General features: G+C 25.9%; 7 protein-coding genes and 1 long non-coding RNA gene across 12 annotated transcripts; 1 reads left to right on the top strand and 7 right to left on the bottom strand.

The window, feature by feature from the left end:
* Positions 1–56: 56 nt before the first annotated feature.
* On the bottom strand, positions 57–2,205 carry LOC133665672 (uncharacterized). Its single transcript, XM_062071073.1, has 3 exons — positions 1,601–2,205; positions 1,434–1,533; positions 57–1,370 (listed from the first exon to the last, which is right to left on the bottom strand). Exons 1-3 carry the CDS (start codon positions 2,029–2,031, stop codon positions 1,113–1,115), a joined length of 789 nt encoding a protein of 262 aa, XP_061927057.1. The 5' UTR covers positions 2,032–2,205; the 3' UTR covers positions 57–1,112.
* Positions 2,206–3,349: 1,144 nt separating this feature from the next.
* LOC107995454 (odorant receptor 4-like) lies at positions 3,350–5,710 on the bottom strand. Of its 2 annotated transcripts, XM_062071060.1 has the most exons (6): positions 4,262–5,710; positions 4,069–4,168; positions 3,885–3,995; positions 3,660–3,815; positions 3,536–3,588; positions 3,350–3,459 (listed from the first exon to the last, which is right to left on the bottom strand). In XM_062071060.1, coding segments are annotated over exons 1-6 (1,227 nt in total). In that variant the 5' UTR covers positions 5,068–5,710; the 3' UTR covers positions 3,350–3,458. The 2 variants fall into 2 exon arrangements, with proteins under 2 accessions (XP_061927044.1, XP_061927043.1); XM_062071059.1 differs by having other exon boundaries at positions 3,451–3,588.
* A 13-nt stretch (positions 5,711–5,723) lies between these two features.
* LOC107995455 (uncharacterized) lies at positions 5,724–9,952 on the bottom strand. Its single transcript, XM_062071982.1, has 10 exons — positions 9,024–9,952; positions 8,830–8,929; positions 8,630–8,740; positions 8,407–8,562; positions 8,278–8,319; positions 6,517–7,370; positions 6,310–6,409; positions 6,139–6,249; positions 5,914–6,069; positions 5,724–5,847 (listed from the first exon to the last, which is right to left on the bottom strand). Exons 1-10 carry the CDS (start codon positions 9,824–9,826, stop codon positions 5,791–5,793), a joined length of 2,490 nt encoding a protein of 829 aa, XP_061927966.1. The 5' UTR covers positions 9,827–9,952; the 3' UTR covers positions 5,724–5,790.
* Positions 9,953–10,216: 264 nt separating this feature from the next.
* On the bottom strand, positions 10,217–12,519 carry LOC107996752 (odorant receptor 49b-like). Of its 2 annotated transcripts, XM_017054949.3 has the most exons (5): positions 11,385–12,519; positions 11,060–11,159; positions 10,858–10,968; positions 10,578–10,733; positions 10,217–10,457 (listed from the first exon to the last, which is right to left on the bottom strand). In XM_017054949.3, exons 1-5 carry the CDS (start codon positions 12,188–12,190, stop codon positions 10,401–10,403), a joined length of 1,230 nt encoding a protein of 409 aa, XP_016910438.1. In that variant the 5' UTR covers positions 12,191–12,519; the 3' UTR covers positions 10,217–10,400. The 2 variants fall into 2 exon arrangements, with proteins under 2 accessions (XP_016910438.1, XP_016910439.1); XM_017054950.3 differs by having other exon boundaries at positions 10,220–10,775; positions 11,385–12,517.
* A 2,504-nt stretch (positions 12,520–15,023) lies between these two features.
* Positions 15,024–17,120, bottom strand: LOC114577668 (uncharacterized). Its single transcript, XM_062071062.1, has 5 exons — positions 16,321–17,120; positions 16,141–16,240; positions 15,465–15,575; positions 15,242–15,397; positions 15,024–15,157 (listed from the first exon to the last, which is right to left on the bottom strand). The coding sequence occupies exons 1-5, from the start codon at positions 17,118–17,120 to the stop codon at positions 15,101–15,103; spliced, it is 1,224 nt and encodes a 407-aa protein (XP_061927046.1). The 3' UTR covers positions 15,024–15,100.
* On the bottom strand, positions 15,024–19,599 carry LOC107996759 (odorant receptor 22c-like). 3 transcript variants are annotated; one of them, XM_017054960.3, is made up of 5 exons: positions 18,803–19,599; positions 18,641–18,740; positions 18,206–18,316; positions 17,975–18,130; positions 17,172–17,306 (listed from the first exon to the last, which is right to left on the bottom strand). In XM_017054960.3, the coding sequence occupies exons 1-5, from the start codon at positions 19,597–19,599 to the stop codon at positions 17,289–17,291; spliced, it is 1,182 nt and encodes a 393-aa protein (XP_016910449.2). In that variant the 3' UTR covers positions 17,172–17,288. The 3 variants fall into 3 exon arrangements, with proteins under 3 accessions (XP_061927039.1, XP_016910449.2, XP_016910448.2); XM_017054959.3 differs by lacking the exon at positions 17,172–17,306 and adding an exon at positions 17,684–17,891; XM_062071055.1 differs by having other exon boundaries at positions 15,024–18,130.
* Positions 19,596–24,177, top strand: LOC133665673 (uncharacterized). The gene is made up of 4 exons (XR_009828823.1): positions 19,596–19,727; positions 21,144–21,758; positions 23,512–23,641; positions 23,858–24,177. It is a non-coding gene; the product is annotated as an uncharacterized LOC133665673 (long non-coding RNA).
* On the bottom strand, positions 20,312–22,700 carry LOC133665671 (odorant receptor 4-like). The gene is made up of 4 exons (XM_062071066.1): positions 21,494–22,700; positions 21,291–21,390; positions 20,528–20,794; positions 20,312–20,441 (listed from the first exon to the last, which is right to left on the bottom strand). Exons 1-4 carry the CDS (start codon positions 22,288–22,290, stop codon positions 20,385–20,387), a joined length of 1,221 nt encoding a protein of 406 aa, XP_061927050.1. The 5' UTR covers positions 22,291–22,700; the 3' UTR covers positions 20,312–20,384.
* Positions 24,178–24,203: the final 26 nt, after the last annotated feature.

The following is a 24,203-nucleotide window of genomic DNA, read 5'->3' as shown; positions in this document are numbered from 1 at the left end:
ATAATTAATAGCAAAAAAAATAAAAAAAAAATTTTATTACCGTCTGTACTGTTCGAAGTAAATTTAAATATATTAATAATTTTGCCATTTAAAAGTGTAAAATTTTGGTTTAAATATGTTTTTAAAAAAGTTTAAAAAATCATAACAGAGCTAAATGTATTAAAAAATAATTCGATTATTTTTCTCGTTATTAATTTTAATGAATATTGTGATATGGATATTAATAAAATAAGATTATAAGTTTCTTTCTAAATGATAATTTATACCAAGCTATTTTACAAAAAACTACATCCAATTATTTCATACGAATATAGTCCCTTTGGAATAGCTTTTAGAATCTGTTTATTTTTTTAGAATCTATTATTGGTTAAAATTGGTTAAGATATAACTTGATTTTATTATTATAAATTATTATTATAGACAAATATCATATCTATTTTAATATTTTCGTGTGTACATATATATATATATAATTATATTTAAAAATTTAGGCAATTACATAGTAAATATCTTTACAATATATTTCTTTATTTATTATTCAATATTTTATAATTAAAAATAATTATAAAAACATTTTTAAAATTATTGCATAACAGCAGTCTGAAGAAAGTTTAAATATACGAATGTCGTTTTTAAAACCTGCGAAATGTAATTGCTGACAAGTAGAGTTCTAATTGTATAATTTTCATTTATATCACCATCACATTCATGTATCAGTCTAAACGTACATTTCCAAAAGTAGACAAAGATAAATCAACTATCCTACCGACACTAAGTTTTGCCGGACTATTCGACATGGCCATGATCAAAATAAGATTTTGAATCGTTTTAGTTGGTAAGTGATACCAGTCAATCATGAACACGGCTACTCCGATGTTACCACTCTGTCATGCAAGTAATAAATTTATTAATATGTTTTTATATACAATGATATACAAAATTCTTTATAGAAGTTATAGAAGAAAAAATGTGAATATTTTTTGCAAGTGATTAAATCTAAAATTTTTAAAATATATTGAGTGAATCGAGTATTTTAAAATATATAAGTGAAACTAGTGAAAAAGAAATAAATGATAATTTAAGATTACGTTTAGAAGTGATTCGAATGTGCTTTAATAATTTTTGCATAATTTGCCTAGATTGTGTAGAAAAAAAATTATATTGTAAAGAAAAAAGAAATTATTGAAATATTTTCTTACCAAAGATGGCTCAGTGAACATTCTTACAATTATAAGATTAAAAAATATAACGTATAGTACCTTTTGTATTAGAAGATCACCAATATAGCATAATAAGAACATATTAAATGTCAATGATATTAATAGTAATGCATACGATGTCAGACTAATTATATTATTTTGTTCCCAATCCTGTGTAAATGTAAAAATATAATAAACACATAGAAATCAAAATGGAAAGAAACAAAAACGTACCGTAATGCAATAATATTCAAGCAAGCATATTACAAAAGTGGAACTAATGAATTCTAAAAAGAACACTTCTTGCAGTACTTTTTCAACCACAGCTGAAAATCTACAATAACACATAATAAGTTTTTATAAATGATAAGTAATGACTTACATCATTTTTATATTTTTACTTTAAAATTTTTATATGATGTTTAATAATTTCTATCAGTCGTATGTTTGGATTTGAATTCTTCTTGTAAAATTGTCCAGCAACTATGTCATCCAATCGAGATATAATGACGTCGATTTGTCCACATGCATGAGTTACGAAAAGTGCGGCCAAACCGCAAGCACCAGATGTTACACTATCGAGAACGTATCCACAAATACATTGAATACCATATATTATTTCATAAATAGGACTTTTTTGAATACTATTACTATATGCAGGATAAATCAACACTTTACTCGTTTGATTATCATCATTAATCTGCAATCTCATCGCATACTGCATAATAGAAATGTACATAATACCACTGATGTACATGAATAAAATACTATAGATGGTCAAATTTCGACCAAGTATACCATATTTTAACATAAGTTCGCGATCATTTTCCATCTTTACCTGTTAGATGGTAAATTTTATTAAAAAAAAATTTTTTATTTATAGATATTCACATATGAATATTAGACATCATATATAAATAATAATAATTTTAGTAAACGTCAAAAATATTATAATAGTGTAAACGTATTGTAAACGTGTATTAAAATATGTGTATACACGGAACATATAAAAATATATATGTGTATATATATATATGTAAAACATATTTCATGAAATTTAAGAATACTAATAAATATAATATAAAATATATTTTGACATAAAAAAATAACGTTTGTATATATGTAACACGATTATAATAGAAATATAGATACTTATTTTAACTATATGTTAATTATGTGGATGAAGTCCAATTTTATTTACTATCCGTGTATTGATATATTTAAATACAGGTGAAATAAAAATCTTTAATAAATATATCTTTTAATTAACTTGTTTCCAATCTGATTGCACTTGTTCGATGCAGTGTTCAATTTCCGGTTTGCGTATCGTTAGAGCCCAATATTTCATCAATGACATGAAAGAGAAAAAAATTAAACCAAAAAACTTTAGCCTTAGCAATGTATCCTTCTGCTCCAATATGATATGCAATGTACTTTGAATCAGGATAAAAGAACACAATAAATTATTGATCCCAATCACTATTTTCGGTAAAACTTTACCGATATTTTTTAATACTGTCGGCCAAATTCCAATAGAAATCAGAACCCACTTGTTATGTTTCGTCACATAAGTTATATCTTTTTCGTAATTAGGATTTCGCGGTTTATTGATTAAATTTCGAACGGAGAAATGCATGTTGCTAGACAGTAGGATAGCGACTGTTTGTGACAGTTGCTGTTGAGCTTATGCTTGCTAATATCGCGTGCGTGATTCTGTTACTACAATTGTAAATCGATCGATACTTATTAAAAGAAGTAAATAGAAGTAAAAGACTGTAATTATAGTGGAAGCTATCAGTTCACTCTATAAAATTTCACGTTCGAAAATGGTGAAAAGGATAAATTGAAAAGTAATATTATACATGAGTGATCGATTAGATTTTGAAATGAGTGATATATTAATTTGTGATAAAAAAATATTTAAAATGTATGTAGATTTAATATATTATGAATTGTTTACTTTTATGTGATTCAAAAATATCTTTTAATGCTGTAAAAATTTGTGAAATAATTTCTATGCTTGCATATTTTCTTGGTCGTCTCATAAAAAAATAGATTAATTTTTTGAAATAATAATTAATGAAAAGAAAATATTAAAAATTTAATTTCAATTCTTTAACAATTTAATTTCAAGAAAAATATGTAGAAATTATATATTCAGTGTTTTTCTAACATCTATTAAACTAATGGAATTTAAATCATATATAATATATTATAATTAATACAAATACCTAGAACTTGATGCTTTGTTAAAAAATATCTGTGAAAATAAAATATAAAAATATAATGATATAATCCTGTGATAATAATTATAAATAAAAAATAAATTTCATTACCAGTCTGTAACTGTTCGAAGCAAATTCAAATAAACTACTGATGTTTTCGCTACCTAAAAACGATTCGGTATAAAATTTCGATTTAAAAATATTTTTAAAAATATTTGAAAAAATCAAAACTTACAGAGCTAAATGTATTCAAAGACAATTCGACTATTTTTCCTGCCGTTAATTTTGGTGGATATTGCGATATGGAGATTAATAAAATAAGATCGTAAGCTTCTTTAGGTGATAATTTATACCAATCGATTTCATAGGAAACTGTACCAATTTGACTACACTAATAATAATTATTGACTTTGTTTAATAAATTATAAAATATTAAAATAAACGAAATTTTTATAATTACCTGCTCAGTCAAAATTTCACCTATATAGCAGAATATAAATATATTAAACGTGAAAGAGGTCAATAAGGTAAAAAATGTTAAAAGCGTAATTGTATCCCCTGCTGACCATCCCTGAAAGATAGAGTAAATAATATTTTTATAATCAAATTTTTTAATTTTAATATAACTTTATTTAATTACTTACAATTAAGCAATAATATTCGAGCATACACATATTTAACGTGCACTCTATGATTTCCGTGAAACATATTTCTCTTAAAGCCTCTTCTATATTGTTCGAAAATCTATAATTTTTATACATTCCTTAAAATTTTGTCACATTCTAATTTTAAATATTATCGCATTCGTTTATTCAAAATAACATATTCGATTCTTACCTTAAAATTTCCACATGATCGTGCACGATAAGAGCAAAAAGATTACAACTTTCATATTTTTTTTTCTCCTTACTCTCAACCAAATCTTGCAATCTTGCTATTTGTATCTGAATCTGTCCACAAATATGTGTAACAAAGATTGCTGCCAAACTATATGCAACCGTTGAAATACTGTACATGATCATCGCTGTGAAGCAATGTATACAATACACAATTTCGTAAGTAGGACTAGATTGTGTATCGAAAAATGGATCGTAGCCAATGTAAGGTAATGGTCTGATCGTGTAATTATTCTTTCCCTTCGATAAAAATTGCATTACAGTGTGATACGACATTCCTCCTGAATATAAAAAAACGGCACATATAGTAATAAGTCTTCTACTAATCGTCGCATATTTTAACATAATTGTTCGATGATTTGGATCCTGCACCATCATCCAATCTCTTTTCATGTGTTCAATGCATCTTTCAAATGAGGATCCTTTTAAGGCAAGATAGCAATATTTAATTGTGGATGATACACAGAAACTAACTGGTCCAAGAGCTTTCACTTTCATATTTAAATTTTTTTCTATAAAGAAATAATGATGACCAGATGGTAAGATGATAAATAATAGACTGGAGAAACATATAATCATCAGAATAATCGAAACGAGCTGTTCGAATTTGTTAGTTTGATTGGAAATGAGAGGCCACACTCCGATTGGTTTCAATAACCATTGACACATTTGTAATGTATAATGTATATCGCTCTTATAATAACTATTTTTCAGCTGGTTTTCAATATTGTGGTATGATCGATGCATAGTGACAGCTGAAGTGTTCACTGCCGACTAATAGGCAGGTTAAAAACTTTCTTCGCGATATTGTCAGAACGCAAGCGCACGTTTATGCGTTTTTATGAATGCATATGAACTTTGCATGAACGTGAACTTGTATATATGTTTCACGAATAATATAGGATGGCATCTATCAATATCGTTTTTTACCATTATCGTTTTTTTTTTTATCATTTACAAGTTCTATATTCATTGTGTTATAAGAACGACAGAAAGATTGAAACTATATTATTTGATCGGATATATGTTTAAAAAATATTTAAATAAAATAATAATTGTTTTTAGAAAATAATTAATAATATGTACTTGATATTGTGTTTCTCCTTAAATTTATTTTAATTATGTTATTTATATATTGTGCAAATAATTAATATTTTGTAATAAAAAAATATATTATATTGCGCTATTTTTTTAGTAAGTATTGTGTAAATAATTTTCATATGTTTAATTATTAATGAAAACACGACGAAAATATTACAGAATAATATTGCAGAATAAGTATATTTAAATAGTAAATGAGTTTTAAAATTTTTAATTATTTCAAAAATAAATTTTGAGTATTAGAATAAATTAAAGAGAAGAGTTCAAATTCAGATCCAATTTTAAAAAAGAATATCTGTAAAAATATTTGTTTAATAATAAAATAATGTTTTTGATGATATTAGTAAAAAGTAAAAACTATAAGTTTTATTACCAGTTTGTAACTGTTCGAAGCAAATTCAAATAAACTACCGATGTTTTTGCTACCTAAAAATAATTCCATAAAATATTTTATTGCTTATTTCTAAAAATTTTTGAAGAAAAGAAACTTACAGTACTAAATGTATTCAAAGACAATTCGATTATTTTTCCCGCTGTTAATTTTGGTGGATGCTGTGATATAGAGATTAGTAAAATAAGATCATAAGCTTCCTTAGGCGATAATTTATACCAATCGATTTCATAGGAAACTGTACCAATTTGACTACACTAATAATGATTATTAACTTTGTTTAATAAAATAGAAAATATTAAAATAAATGAAATTTTTATAACTACCTGTTCAGTCAGAATTTCACCTATATAGCAGAATATAAATATATTAAATGTGAAAGAAATCAGTAAGGTAAAAAAAGTTAAAAGCGTAATTGTATCGCCTACTGACCATTCCTAAAATAACAGATTTATAATCAATCTTTAACTTATATATAATTTAATTTTATTACTTACCATTATGCAATAATATTCAAGCATACACATATCTATCGTACACTCTATAATTTCTGTAAAGCATATCTCTCGTAAAGCTTCCTCTATATTGTTTGAAAATCTATAATTTTTACATATTTACATTTTTTTAGAATTCCTTTTCGTATTTTAATTTTTAAGAATTTTTATCATTTGCGTTTATTCAAATTAATAATATTTGATTTTTACCTTAATACTTCTACATGGTCGTGCACAATAAGAGCAAAAGGATCACAATCTTCATATTTTCTCTTTTCCTTACTCTCGACTAAATCTTGTAATCTTGCTATTTGTACTTGAATTTGTCCGCATATATGTGTAACAAAAATCGTTGCTAAACTATATGCAACTGTTGAGACACTATACATGATCATCGCTGTGAAGCAATGTATACAATACACAATTTCGTATGTAGGACTAGATTGTGTATCGAAAAATGGATCGTAGCCAATATAAGGTAATGGTCTGATCGTATAATTGTCTTTATTCTTTCCTTTCGACAAAAATTGCATTATCGTATGATATGACATTCCTCCTGTATATAAAAAGACGGCACACATGGTGATAAGTTTCCTGCTAATCGTTGCATATTTTAGCATGATCGTTCGATGATTTGGATCTTGCACCATCATCCAGTCTTTTCTCATATGTTCGATGCACCTTTCAAATGAGGATCCTTTTAGGCCAAGATAGCAATATTTAATTGTGGATGATAAACAAAATCCAGCTGGACCGAATGCTTTCACTTTCATGTGCAAATTTTTTTCTACGAAAAGGATATGATGACCAGATGGTAAGATGATGAATAACAGGCTAGAGAAGCACGTGCCCATTAGAATAATAGAAATCAATTGCTCGAATCTGCTCGTTCGATTGTAAATGAGAGGCCACACTCCGATCGGTTTCAACAACCATTGACACATTTGTAATGTGTAATGTATATCACTTTTGTAATGACTATTTTTTAACTGACCGTTAATATTGTCGTGTGATCGATCATACATAGTGACAGCTGAAGTGCTTATTGTCGACTGATCGGCAGACTAGAAACTTCCTATCTAATATTGAACGCAAGCGCATTTCTGCGTTTTTATGAATGTATACTATAAACTTCATGTGCATACATTTCGCGAATAGTTTCCGAATAATCGATATCATCTTTCTTCATCATTTACAGGTTTCCACATTCATTGGAGAGATTCTGTATGTGAGAGAAGACCTTATCATGTACTTGGATTCATTTTTCAATATTTTATTGTAAGTGTTTCTATTCTGTATATTTCTATAATAATAATAATTTTATATTATGTTATATATAATGTACTATTAATATTTTTTTTAAAAATATTTAAAGTATATATATTTGATATTATGTTATTCTTCAAATGTTTTGTTATTGTTTTAATATCTTTTATGTAATTAACTAATATCTTGTTATAAAAATATAGCAGTAAATTATAAAATTAGAAGTTATAAATATTAAAAATTATAAGTTATAAAATTACATTGTATCGGTTTTCAATAAGTAAATTTTATATAAATAAATTTTAATTAAATGTTCAATTATTTATAAAAAATGAGAAAAATATATTACAAAAAATGATGAAAGTTTGCGATAAGTTTCAAAATAATAAATCTAATATAAATAATATAATATATAGATAAATAAATTTATTTAAATATATATATTATATACATAATAATTTTATGTATGTATATAATATATTTGATATATCAAAACTGCTATTGTGTATTATTACTATTCCAAATTTAAATTAAAATTACAATAAAGAATTCAAAATCAATTTTAGTTAAAAAAGGATATCTGCAAATATATTTTTTGAAACATACAATACAATACTATACTTTTATGATGACAATAATAAAAAGTATAATTTTAGTAATATTTTATTAGTATATTAATTTTAATAATCCTTATTAATCCGTAACTGTTCGAAGTAAATTCAAATAAATTACCGATGTTTTTACCACCTAAAAATTGTTAAATGCAAAAATTTAGTTTTATGTTTCAGAAAATATGAAATATGAAATATGAAATTGTTAAAAAAAAAAACTTACAGAGCTAAATGTGTTGAAAGATAAATCAATTATTTTTCCAGCTGTAAGTTTTGGAGGATATTGCGATATGGAAATTAATAGAATAAGATCATGAGCTTTTTTAGCAGGCAATTTGTACCAATTAATTTCATAAGAAATTATACCAATTTGGCTACACTAATAAGAATCATTAAAAATGCTTTTTATCACATAAAATATGTAAGCAAAATTCTTTTATAATTACCTGTTCAGAGAGAATTTCGCCTATATAACAAAATATAAATATGTTAAATGTAAAAGAAATTAACAAAGTAAAATAGGTTAATATTGCAATTGCATCGTTATTTTGCCATTCCTAAAAGATATACTTAAATAATACTTTTTTCATAATATATATATAGTCTAAGTACTAGTTCTTAAATATATATTGAATTTATTGCTTACTGTCATGCAATAATATTCAAGCAAACACATAATTATTGTAGATTCAACAATTTCTGCCAAACATATTTCACGTAAAGCTTCTTCTACATTTTTTGAAAATCTAAAATTTCCATTTGGCTTTTATAACGATCTATTGTAAAGCATATAAAATTCTTGTCACATTTGTCTAGCAATTTTTATTTGATATTTCTTACCTTAAAATTTCTACATGATCATGAACAATAAGAGCAAAAGGATCACAGTTATTCTTTTTGTCCTTGTTTTCTACTAAATTCTGTAATCTTGTTGTTTGTATTTGAATTTGTCCACAAATATGAGTGACAAAAATCGCCGCTAAACTATATGCAACCGTTGTGACGCTATACATGATCATGGCGGCGAAGCAATGCATGCAAAATATGATTTCATACGTAGGACTAGATTGAGTATCGAAAAATGGATCGTAGCCTAGATAAGTCAATGGTTTAAATGTGTAATTATTATTAACTTTCTCTTTTGACAAAAATTGCATTACAGTATGATATGACATTCCACCAGTATATAAAAAAACGGCACACATAATTATGAGTTTTCTGCTGATAGTGGCATATTTTAACATGATTATTCGATAACTTGGATCTTGTACCATTTTCCAATCTTTTTCAACATGTTTGATACATTGTTCAAAAAATACACCTTTCATGCCAAGATAGCAATATTTAATTGTGGATGATAAACAGAATCCAACTGGACCGAGCAATTTTACCTTGAGGTGCATATCTTTTTCTACGAAAAAAATATGATGGCCGGACGGTAGAATGATGAATAATAAACTGGAGAAGCACATAGCCATTAGAATGATGGAAATAAGCTGCTCAAGTCTGCTAGTTCGATCGTAAACGAAAGGCCACACTCCGATAGGTTTCAATAACCATTGACACATCTGTAAAGTGTAATGTATGTCGTTCTCGTAATGAATATTTTTTGACCGACTGTTATTATATGATCGATCAACCATAGTGACAGCTCCAGTGTTCACTGTCGACTGGTCGACAATGTAGAAACTTTCAATACGATATTGTTAGAACGCAAGCGCGCATTGTTTTCTATGAATGTATAGTATGAACTTCACCACGTGCATACTTAATATAAGGGGATAATATTCGATTACTAATGAGTATTCATCTTTTTATTTGCAGTTTCTATATCGTTGAAGGAAAGATGGATTTAGAATAAAGGAGTAATGCGGATAAATAAATTCATGTAGCGATATAAGATCAAGACTATTTTTTTTCTAATTTACATAATAAGATATAAAGAAATAAAAAAAAATTATTTATTTAAATTTATTTAAATAATATTTAAGAGATTTCTTTATTTAATCTTCTAATATTTAAATCTTCTAATATTTCTCTGCTTAAGATCGGTATTTATGTTAATAGATTTATAATATTATTTTATAATATTAATTTTATTATATTTAATAATATTAAAATAATTATAATTGTTTCAACAATTTTCAGATTAGATCCAGAATATTGAATTATATCAAGATACAATATTTCATTTTTAACATATTTTGAGAATGTTAATCACAGTTCAGTGATCGTTCGCAACATGTTCAAATAAACTAACGATGATTTTAAGACCTATGAATAAAAGATGTTGTTATTCGTTCAAGATTTTACAAATCTAATAAATAAATATTTTACAAATTTAATAAATAATCTATAAATAGATATTTACAGATTAAATTTTGGATCACTTACAACGCCAAAAGTATTCATTGATAGAATAAATATTTTGCCAGCTGTAAGTTTGGGCGGATATTTCGATATAACGAGCAATAAAATAATATCACGAGCTTTTCTTCCAGGTAAGTTGTACCATTCTATTTCATACAAAGCGGTCGCGATTTCACTACCCTGCTACCACATTCATGTCTATTATGCCAATGACTAAATAATCTATGTTAAAAAATCGAATGAATGATGAGATGAACAAACTTATGAATGAATCGAATCCCGAAAATTTATTTTTTAAAAATACCTGCCCAAGAAGAAGTTCTCCTACGTAACAAAATATTAATATGTTGAAAGTGAAAGAAAATAAGAGAACGACATATGTTAATATTGCAGCCGAATCGCTGATTTCCCATTCCTAAAATATATCGATTTTATTTTTCGTGTGTATAATGATCATTTCTTTGTTCAAATATTATTTCATTATTCGAATAATTTATCATTTTTACCACCATACAGTAATATTCAAGCAAACACATTAATAACGTCGACACTATCACTTCTACTAAAAATAATTCACGTAATGTCGTTTCAACGTTTTTCGCAAATCTGCAATTCCACAATTATTGCTTTAACACATCTATATTATATTTTATAAACGTATAATATAATTTATTATTTATAATAAATAAGCAAAATAATATATAAAATGGATATTTATGCAAATTCATATTTTTCTGAACACTTTATATACTTTATATATTTAAATTTCTCAAAAAATACATGACACCCATAACCACGATCCACTTATAATCATGATATTAATCATCTTACCTTAAAATTTGCACATGATTCCTGACAACAACCGCCAGATGACTCTCGATACCTGTTTCTAGCACTTTCTTTTCGTTCTTTAAGTTCTCCAATCGTAACGTTTGTATCTTAATCTGTCCGCAGGCATGAGTGATGAAGATTGCCGTTAAACTATATGCGGCCATTGTGATGTTACCTACGACGATAACATAAATACAATGCATACAATATATAATTTCATACGTGGGACTTTTTTGAATGTTGAGAAATGCCTCATAACCAGGATAGGTAAGTGGTCTAATTGTAAAATTCTCAACTTTTCTTTTCGAAAACAATGGCATAATGGTGTGATAAGACAAACCACCAGTGTACATGAAAGCTGCGCATAATGTGATTAGATTTCTGCCCATGATTGCATATCGTGACATGATGACACGATGATCCTTATTTTGCAACATTTTCCAATCTTTTTCCACATGTTTTATGCAATGACCAAGTTCTGAACTCTTTATGCCAAGATAACTATACTTGAATAGCGCACTTAAACAAAATGTCAACGGTCCTAAAAATTTGATCTTTGTATTCATATCCTTCTCATAAAATAGAATATAGTAACCGAACGGTACAATGACGAATTGTATTATGAAAAAGCAGATCAGGATTAGGATCACGGATAAAATTCTTTCGAATTTGTTCGCTTGGTTATAGATAAAATAATGGATGCCTAATGGTTTTAAAATCCAATGGCAGAATTGAAATGTATAATGTATATCGCTTTCATAACGATCATTCAGTGGAAGATCGTCGATATTACTTGTAGATCGCATGTTGACACTTGCGATGTATAACACTAACTGAAGTCGTCAATATGTTAGAGAACAACTTTGAAAAGAATGATTCAACGCAAGCGCAAGACTGAATGAAACTTTTTCTTCATGATCGATAACATGTGATAGAAATCACATGTTGCTTTGATTATTGATTGTAGTCAGAACAACTGAATACTTTGGTTTTATAGTAATATGTGGATGATTCTTAATATTTCGTTTGGTACTTTTAGACGAATAATGAACATGTGGAACAATAAATAAAGTGATCGGATTTATAAATTAATAGGATTAAAAATTTTCGAATAATTTTCACAGATTCTTTGAAATAATATATATAAAAATTCATTAAATTGTATAAGAAAAAAATGATTAAAAAATAATACAGTTATAATATACAGTTTTGTTCGATTTGAAAAATGAAATTTATTAAATAAATATATTTTCAATATATGCATTGTTTATCATTGTCATTTGACATAATATATTTATGCAAAAATAGTTTTTACTAAATCTGAAATTGCAAATCATTCCATGAATCTTATTGAATATTTTTTTTTGCAGAGAATTAAAAGAATATATATTACCGAAAATATATACAGATATGATAATTATCTTTCGATTATTTTAACTTCCGTACTATCGTAAAATGATCATAATTAAATGAAGAATATCTTTATTGGGCAATTGGTACTAGTTTGTCATGTAAACTGTCACCGAGTTTTTTATACTGTCAAGAATTTGGCCGGTAAGTTTGATTTCATGATTAATTAGTTACATGTAAAATTATATATAATATTATATTTTTATAACCTATTCCAAAAGTATTTTATATAACATATTAAAAAAAATGTTAAAATTATATATATATATATATGTATATTTATAAATTATATATATAAATATATATAGATATAAATATCATAACATAATCAAATTTTAAATTATGCTTATTTAAATTATTATGCTTATTCATAAAAAAAAAAAATAAATATTTTCAACTAGATTGATAAGATAAATTACAATTAATCTTTTTTTGCCAATTTGTGAGATAAATTATAAAAATACATTATTTTTTGATTTTTTATATATTTTATAAAATATTAATTAAGATGAGAAAACTATTTATAAACTTGCAATTTAGTAAATTATTTTGAACACAAAAAAACAAAAAAAAATATATAAAAAAATATAAAAGAAAAAAATAATAATTGTATTCTACGAAATGAATTTTCAATTTAAATGTTCAAATATAACAAATATTTTATTTATTGATTAATAAATAAACTATATAATTTCATTAATTATGATAATTATAATTCGATAATTGGACATAAATTAAACATTTGTTTTTATTGTTTTATTGTTTTAATAATTTCTAAAATTTTTGTTTGTAATCAGTAGATCTAAAATCTTTATACACGTTTCTTTTATGTATTTTAAAAGTTTCTTATTCGTATTTTACAAGGATATAATATCTAGACATGCACATTCCGAGCATTTACTTGAACATTTCCATGAAGTATATTTGACATTAAATGTTTAATATGTTCAATACTAAATATTCAATAAAAAGATGTAAAAAGATAACATCGAAACATAATGTTACTTCAGAACTCTCAGATGATATTCAATGATTACAAAAATTACTTTTGGAATTGGTTCTTTTGTTGTCACAATTTTCTTGATTGATAAATTCAATAATCCATTCATGATCATATTTAACAATCGCATGGATGGCAAAGACGATTGCAAGGCTGAAAGCGTGGTGTTCGTGATGAATCTTGATAGAAATTGTGTACCAAGGATGATATTACATTTTGATATTAAATGAAATTTTATATACAGAACAAGGTAAAGTATATATGCTCATGATCATGTCGAATCTCTTGGTCTATTTAAAAGCCTTTAATACGATGCAAACATAGAAAATATCTTGCATGAAGGGTGCACAGAAGCAAGCAATATAACAATCTTTTTCGTTCTTCAATATCACTTGTTGATATTTCATTCTGATGATGGATTTCCAATAGTATATGGTATATGCTCTATGCAATAATGAACTTAATGTTATCTTTATGTAGAAGCAATGCGCAATTGAATTCTTCAAATACATCAGTGAGTCGGAAGATCGAGCGATTTTAGTTTTGAATAGATCTCCTTTCTCTTGAACATGATGTATGTGAAGTATATTTGGGATTATATATATTTGGGATTATAATGATAAAGTGATGAACAAATGAAAATTAAAATTTTCGAAACGATTCTTTTTATTCTTAGTAGAAAGCGAGAGAAGCCTATTGGCTTCAAGAACAATCTTTAGTTCTATATACAGTATTCAGTTAGATTATCGAATTTTTTTTTTGCAATTATGAAATCGTCTGATATGGTGATATTCTCTTGATAAAAGCGCGGAAATAATTTATAGAAATCAATCAATTAGATCTATATTTCTTTACCTAATTTGTCACTTTTTTGCAAAGCTTAAAATTGCTCTTAGGACAAATAATTGAAAAAAATTATCCTTTATTTATTAATGTGTATCACTTCCAGAAGCAAACTTCTAGTATAATATGAATTCTAATATAATTAATATTATTAATTACTATATATATATATATGAATAAATAATATATTGCATTTTTAAAATTAATAGATAAATTTGAAACATCGAATCATCATATTATCATTATAATTTTTTCATCATTAAAAGAAGAAAAAGAATCATCAAAATTTTAAATTAATTCATTGCTTTATAAAAATCATTTCATTATTTCATTATTTTTATTTATAAAACATGCAAGTAAAAAGTGAAAGGATTATTTTTAAAAAATTTTATATTTATAACTAATAAATTTTATTGTCTAAATATATATATATATATGTATATTCAATGTCTATATGTGCAGTTTACATCATTGTTATTTGACGCAGCATATTTAAATACGCGAAAACTGTTTTTACTATCTGGAATTGTAAATTATCTTATGATTCTTTTTAAAAATTAATATTATTTTTTTTATAAAAATCAAAGAAATTAAAAAAACGTACATTACCGAATGTATATATTGACATGGTAATTATCTTTCCGGCAGTTATTTTAACTTCCACACTAGATCGTGAAATAATCATAATTAAATTAAGTATATCTTTGTCAGGTAATTGATACCAATTCGTCATATAAACCATGTCTCCGACTTTTTTGCACTGTCAGTAATTCGGCGAATAATGAATTAATTATGTTTAAGATATCATATTATCGTATACTCATTACCTGTTCTCTTAATATTTCACCGATACAACATACCAATAAAATATTGAAAGACATAGATAAGGCTACCATAACATATACAGTCAAATTTTGAATATTGCGTTCAGACCATTCCTAAGAAAAAATCAAAATTTATTTTCAATTAAATATATCATATCTATATTATTTAAATAAATTATTCATTGTTATTATTATTTTTTCTAATTTATGATTTTAATAGAATTTATTATAGTGCAAAAGGAAAAAGAAACCTGTACGAAATTATACTAGAACAACTATGTATATTATTTTTACTAATATATTAGTTTTATTAATTAAATTAAATCCTGATAAAATTTTATGATTATTAACAAGAATTTTTTAGAAATATTTAAATTTTATTTTTATTATTTTATTTTATTTGATTTCTTTTTAATTTCAAATGTAAGTAAGATCATCATGTATATTTTTGTATAAGTTTCTCATATTTGTCAAAATGATTAGATAAATTATTTTTAATATAAAAAATAAATAATTAACTATTATAGATCGACAGAGAAAAAACGAATTTTCAAAAATGCATATCAAAATTTCAATATTTAATACATAATAAATAAAATATTCACTGTTTCAATCAGAAATTATGTTTCTGGTCGATCTATAAAATCGTTATATATATATTTTAATAAATTTTGCCTACCGCAAGAAAGTAATAACTAGGCATGCACATACCCATCATACATTTAAACAATTCCATGAAATATATTGGACACGTTATACGCTCGATACGTGCTATGAGACTGCGATCAATGCACAATTAGAAATTAAAAAAATTTGCGAAAAAAATATCAAAACGAATATATTAATATATATATATTACCTCAGGATTCTCAGATGATGTTCGACGATTACACCTATTTTATTGATGTGATTATCCTTATTCTCTTTTTGCAGGCGATCCACGAATTCGTTAATCCATATCATCATTATGTTCAACTGACCAAGAGCATGGTATGTAAAAGTGGTTGCAAGAGTGAAAGAGGCGCTGGCACTCGAACTTATGACAAATGCTGATAGAAACTGAGTACCAAGCATGATGTCATGAATCGTTGGATCGGTATCAAATGGAATCTTATAAACAGGACAAGGTAAATTGTACAATTCCACGGTTTTATTATCAACATGTATGGATCGTTTGAATATTCCCAATACGAAACACGAAAAGAAAATGATGACTTGCATAAAAATTGCGCAGAAAGCTGCAATATAATGGCCGATTTTTGCATTCTTCAGCATCACTTGTTGATCTTTCGTTCTTGTTACCAATTTCCAATCGGTTCGTAAATGTTCTATGCAATGAAGTATATCATTTTTACGTAGCAACAATATGGCATAATTGAATCCATCAATACACCAATGAGACAAAGGACCGAATATTTTCAATTTTACATAGATATCTTGTTTTACGAAAACTATGTAAAGTATACCAGGTATTACCGTAAATAATATTATGCACCAACAGATGACAATCAAAATTTGCGACATAATTCTCTCCATCTTCGTGGTAGAAGATGAGGTAGGCCATGCGCCTAATGGTTTCAAGTACCATCTACTCAGTTTTATACTGTATTCGCTGAGATTATCAAATTTCTGTTTGGCCACATTAATATCGTTTGTCATCACGTTCTCTCTCTGATTTCCTTGACAGAGTCACGGAGACAACTGAATCGAGGACTGATTTGTCGAACTGTGTTCTCCAACGCTTGCGCAAAGGATGCGCATCGATCGATTCGTCTAGTCAGTTGTTTTTTTCAATCATAGTGAATATATTAACAGTATAGATACGTTTCAAGTTGTCGACAGTAGCTGAAATGAATTGGGTAACATGCACGTGCTATAGACCAATGGAGAATTAAATAAATAAAGGAATAAATCAGGAATAAATTCATAAAAAATTAAAATTATTTTAAACATTTGAAATATGATCTGGAATGTGATACGCTATGTGGAATATTTTAAAATCGTAAATATATCATTTTATCACGAAAGAAATTCAATCCGTACATTGCTAGTGCAGTTGAAGTCTCCTCCTCAACCACCAGTTGATTCGATTCATAAACTATATACGTATATATACGTATATATAATGAAGAGATAAGTGTAAGTATTCAATGATATCTTTAGAAATATTTACTTACGTATAAATTTACTTATTACTTTTACTTATTATATATATATATATAAAAAAATTTAATTTAAAAATTGAAAATTAAAAAGAAAATTAATTCTATATAAATATAAGTAAAAAAAATATTTGTTGAATTTTCAATTTCACGTAAATTTATTTAAACTAAAAAATTATGAAGTTTAATATCTAAGTATATGTTGAGTACTTTACATCATTGTAATTTGACGTAACACATTTAAATACGCGAAAACTGATTTTACTATCTGGAATGGCAAATTATTCCATAAATTTCTTTATAAATTATATAAAAATTATATTTTTCAGTAAAAGAATTATGGAAACATACCTTACCAAATGTAAGCACTGACATATTAGTCATCTTTCCAGCGGTCATATTTATATTCATACTAGATCGTGTAATGATCATCATCAAATTAAGAATGTTTTTATCAGATAATTCATACCAATTCGTCATGTAAACTATGTCACCGATTTTTTTACACTATCAAAAATTCGATTATTCGGTAAGTGATTGATCATGCAATTAACTAATTATTTATTAAAATACATAAATTACCTCTTCTGTTATAATTTCACCGATATAACATACTAAAAAAATATTATAAGTCATAGATATAATTATCATAACATATACTATCAGATTTTGAACATTGTGTTCAGACCATTCCTAGGAAAAAATAAATATTTTTAATTCGACAAGATTATCCTTATATTTATTTTGTTCAAACTAATCAAATAATTTTTTTTATTATTTTAGTGTAAAATGGATAAAAAAATTGCATTTTATCATATTTGTATTTCGTAAATTGGAAAAAGTATATAAATTTTCATCATTAATGGTAAACTAAATAATCATGATGGACATGAAAATATAGAAAATATTGAAAAATGCAAAAAGTATTTACTATTTTATTATAATTTATTAAAAAAGTTTTGAATTTAGTCAATAGATCTATAAAATTATCGTACACACACATTTTAATTCATTTACCGTAAGAATATAATATATAGGCATGCATATTCCCAGCATACATTTAATCATTTCCATGAAGCATATTGGACTCATCACATGTTCAATACGTGCTATGAAACTGTAAAAAATAAATAGAGAAATTCTTTAAAAACAATCAAGAAAAAATACAAAAATAATTACCTTAGAATTCTTAAATGATGTTCGACGATTATACCTATTTTGTTAACATAGGCATTATTATTTAAATCCATTGGCCGATCAACATACTCATTGATCCATATCATCATCAGATTCAACTGACCAAGAGCATGACTTGCACACACAGCAACAAAACTAAAAGCGCCAGCAGTACTCGAACTGCATATAAATGCAGACAGTAATTGCGTACCCAATATAATATCATGTGTTGGATTTGTATCAACTGGCATATTATAAGCTGGACAAGGTAAATTATATATGTTCACAGTCTCATTGTCGATTTTAATGGTCTTTTTGAATGCTCCCAATGCAAGACAAGCACAAAAGACGCCACCTTGTAAGAAAACTGTACAGAAAATAGCGACGTAGCGACCAATTTTTGCGTTTTTTAACATCACTTGTTGATCTTGCTTCTTTGTGATAATATTCCAATCGGCGCATATTTTTTTTATGCAATAATGTATGTCATCTTTACGTAGCAATAACACAGCATAATTGAATCCTCCAACTAACCAGTGAGTCAGAGGACCTAGAATTTTCAATTTCACGTAAATATCTTCTTTTTCTAAGAAAATGTGAAGCACACCCGGAATTAATGTGAATAACGAAGAGATCCAACAGATGACAATTAAAATTTTTGAAACAATTTTTTCGATTCTTGACTTGTAAAGTGAGGTCGGCCAAGCACCTATCGGTTTCAATATCCATCGATTGAATTGTATGCTGTACTCGGAAAGATTACCGAATTTCTTTTTGATTTTTGCAAGATCATCTGCCATCGTGCAGTCACAACAAAATCGCGCATGCAACTGAATCGAGGATTCGGTGCACTGTATTTATCCAACGCTTGCGCATACTTTGTCAAAGGATATGCGCCGATCGATTTGATACAGTTAATGAAACTTATGTGAGTATATATTTCAAATTGTTGATAGTAACGGCATGAATTGGACAAAGTGTGTGCAGTAGAAACTAAATTGTCCTTTCTTTATAAATATATAATTTAATTTCTATTGTACACATAATCGAATTCATATGGTATTTTCGGCATTTGTAACACGATTTGAAAAAGTGATACGCTATATATCAAATATATATATCAAATAATATCATTCCAGAAATGTGAATGATTCATTTTTTATTTGATATTCTTTTTAAATCTGTTTTTTAACAATTCTAATAAGTATTTAAGATTTTTTAAAGAAAAAAATCAAGTTATAATATATAACATTAAGTATTATTATGATTTTAAGTGTTCATTAAATTGGTCAATTAAATTGGTGTAAGTAAATTATATAAATAGAACAAATTTTTAATATTTTTTCATGCAATTATTTAAAATGTGTTGATAGAAAATGTGTATTTATAACAATATTATAAAACTGCAAATTATAACTTTTTGAAATGGAGAGATGCAATATATATTTGATTATTATGAATGAAAAAAAATTTCTTATTTCATATTTTTTTTAAAATCATTCACGAATATAATTAGTAATATGCAAAGTTTATTTTTAAATGTATATTTGATACATATTTTCTTTATGCTCAATACATGTGCACTTTACAATATTGTCATTTGGCGTAAAATATTTAAGTACATAAAAACAGTTTTTACAATCTGAAATCGTAAATATATTTGTATTTTTGATAATGTATTTCAACATAATGATATATTTTATAAAAAATTAAAAAAATTAGACGTACATTACCAAATGTGATTACCGAAATATCAATTATCTTTCCAGCAGTCATTTTGTATTCTACGCCAGATCGTACAATAATCATAATCAGATTAAAAATATCTTTATCAGGTAAATGATACCAGTTTGTCATGTAGACCATTTTACCAATTTCTTTACATCTTTCAGTTAGTACTTCACCGATATAACATATTAAAAATGTGCTTAAAATTACATTCGTTACTGCAAAAGTATATATACCTAGGACCCTAATATCACGTTCAGACCATTCCTGAGAAAAAATGAATATTTTTTAATTAGATTGATTAATTGTTATTGTTAATCTAATGATTTTCTTATTATTTGAATTTATGAGATTTATATTTTATGAAAAAAATTACAACATATAGAATAGGATTCATTTCATTAATTTCAATCTTAGAATAGTTAATTAAAATATTTTACATTTTCAAAAAGAGATTATATTTAATTCTCGATAGTAATATATCTTAGAATTAAAAAATTGATAGAAATGAATCTTATTTTATATCAAATTGGATGATTTTATTAAAAGTGAAGAATTTAATATAATTATATTGTAAATCAGTGTCATAAAAATTTATATTATATTCTGTTTACAGTGATAATAATGAAATTTGCGGATCATCTGTGCAGTACATCAATGTGCGATCAACCAAATTATTTTCAACAAAAAAAAATACACAAAAATTATAGATTTTGAAAACGAAAATCTTAACAAATATAATTAAATTTGGAAAATAGCATACCGCAAGAATGCAATAGCTAAACATGCATATACTCAAAATATTCTTGAACATTTCCATGAAGCATATTGGACTCAATAGATGTTCAGTACGTTCTAGGAAACTTTAGTTAATATGTAATTAGAGAAAATCTCTAAAGGAAGATATATAAATAGATAAAAAGAGAAAGAAGTAGAAACAGAAAGAAATTATACAAAAAATATTACCTTAGAATTCTTAAATGATGTTCGATGATTACACTTATTTCATCAATGCGTGTATTCTTACTTTCTTTTTGTGGCTGATTTACAAATTCTTCGACCCACGTAATCATTATAGTTAACTGACCAATAGCGTGATATGCAAATACTGTAGCAAGACTGAAAGCGATAACAACAGTAGCACTACTTGTATATGATGTCAAATATTGCAAACTAAGGATGATACCATGCCCTGGATTAGTATCAACTGGAAGTTTATAAGTTGGAAACGGTAAGACATATATCTCCATGCTATCATTGCCAATTTTGATTGTCCGTTTCAAAACTCCCAAAACGATACAGAAACAAAAAGTACCAATGTGCATAAAACCTGCGATGCAACCGGAAATGATGCGACCAATTTTCGCACTTTTAAGCATCACTTGTTGATCCTCCATCCTCGTAATTATTTTCCAATCAGTTTCTATGTGGTCTATACAATATCGTATATCGTTTTTACGAAGCAACAACACGGCGTAATTGAATCCTCCCCCAAAGCAGTAACTTATAGGGCCAAGTGTTTTTAGTTTCGAAACGATATCCTCTTTTACGAAAATAAAATGTAATGAACTTGCTAATATAATAAATAATAAAATAATCCAATAGAAGAAAATTAAAATTTTTGTCATTATCTTTTCGAATTTTGAGGTGAACGACGGAAGTGGCCATACACCTATCATTTTCGAAAGCCATCTGTTCAATTGTATGCTATACTCGTTCAGACTACCAAATTTCTTTTGAACCGCGACAATGTCATCTGCCATCGTGTTTCCTCGATGAAGTTGCAGAAACGACTGAACGATATACACATAATATTATACAGATGATGTGCGCCGATCGATACACTCCGTTGCCAATAGTTATGTGCCAATACTTAATCCATGCATTTACGTTTGTTGCATTCGTTGAAGATAGTTGTATAGTACGTACTTTGATGGAACGATGGAGATTAAAATACATATATATATTTTAATGAAATAATAAAATTCATAAAAAAAAGACATTATAAGTGAAATGTTAGTTTGAAATATGATGTGCGTTACTCGTAATGTTAATCAAGAAATTAATAAATAAAAATTAATAGAGAATAAAATAAATATTTTTTCCTTTTTAATAATCATAATGATATTCAAATAACAAAGTGTAGCGCGTGATTAACTTTTTTGATATGATTTTCAATGTAAGAAAGAAATCAAATTTTAATTTTTCTGTCTACTTTAAATATGTTAAATGAACTTGAAACACAAAGTTCTAAAATTTCTTATTAAATTGTTTAATTGTATATATAGGATTATGAAATTTATTCATAATTTTAAAATTTAATTTATGAAATAAATATTGAAATATTAATTTCAATATGTAAAAAATTATGATATTTTTAAATTATGATAAAATTTTTATGGCAAAATTTTTATTTAATTAAATGATTTTAACATCTCTAACAAAAAACAATTAAGTGAAATATGAATTATGTAATTTGATATAATAAATGAATTCATTCATTTTTTTATTTGAGTTTTCCTTCAATTTCGTTGAATTCAAAATTGAAAATATCAATATCAAATGTCTTTTTTTTTTGATAAACGATATTAATTCATCATGTAAGTTGATAAACCAATATTTCGCATTATGATAGATAATTAAAAATGAATTCTCTTTTTATTTCAAATAATAAGAAATAATTTATAAAAAAATACGATATCTGTTTCGATAAAATTTCAACATAGTATGAATATAAATATTGAACAATATAAACAAATTATATATAATAAATTAATATCTATACTTTTATTTTGTTTCCATTCTTAAAAATTTGAGAACGAAACATAACATATACTACAAATTTAACGAAATTTATTTTTTTTTGAAATATAAAACTGAAAATTTTCTATGCACAGTACGATATCATTTAAATTTACATACATTTTATCCTATGATGTTCCACAATATTGTTTAATTGTTGTTTATATGTTTCTTTGTTTTAGATTATCAACCAAAGATCGTTACAAGAATTCCAAACTGTTCACAATTGAGTAACCAAACTATAAGCACTTGAATAATGGAATATCACAAATCCAATCAAGCATCAAATATACGATTTTAAAGGATAGAATGGTGCGTAAAAAAAATTCACGAAAGTTCTCATTATCGATCATCTATATCTTTATGTAAAAATAATTTTTATGTATCTTTATATATCTTTATCTTTCATGTAAAGACTTCATCACAATGATATAGAAAAAATTTCATCGAAATATATGAAATTGACGTAGAAAATTTCCAAAAATCGATCAATTCTCGTGTTCTTCATCATTTTTTTTTATATTCCAGACATTGTTTCGAAAAAGCATGAGACTATCAAATTCGATTGCACTTTTATGCTTAATGTATTTTTTGATGGTTTACGCGAAATGAAAATGTACTTCGAGAAACTGAACGAATCGATCATTTTGATTTTAAGGTCGAAATCTCCTGTTTTATCGAGAAGAGCATACTGAAATGCAAGATACTAGTAAGAGATACATTAGAGAGATATTATTAATATATGGATCACAAAATGAATTTCCTTCTCAGTGAGAGAAGAATCTATCAACAATTAACAACTTATCTGAATATCCAATCTCTATTATAAATGAATGGTAAGTTTGTAAGTACGAATATAATGATAATTTACGAA

Source organism: Apis cerana, linkage group LG2 (genome assembly GCF_029169275.1).
Source record: "Apis cerana isolate GH-2021 linkage group LG2, AcerK_1.0, whole genome shotgun sequence".
Taxonomy (NCBI): domain Eukaryota; kingdom Metazoa; phylum Arthropoda; class Insecta; order Hymenoptera; family Apidae; genus Apis; species Apis cerana.
This window is presented reverse-complemented; position numbering and strand designations above follow the sequence as displayed.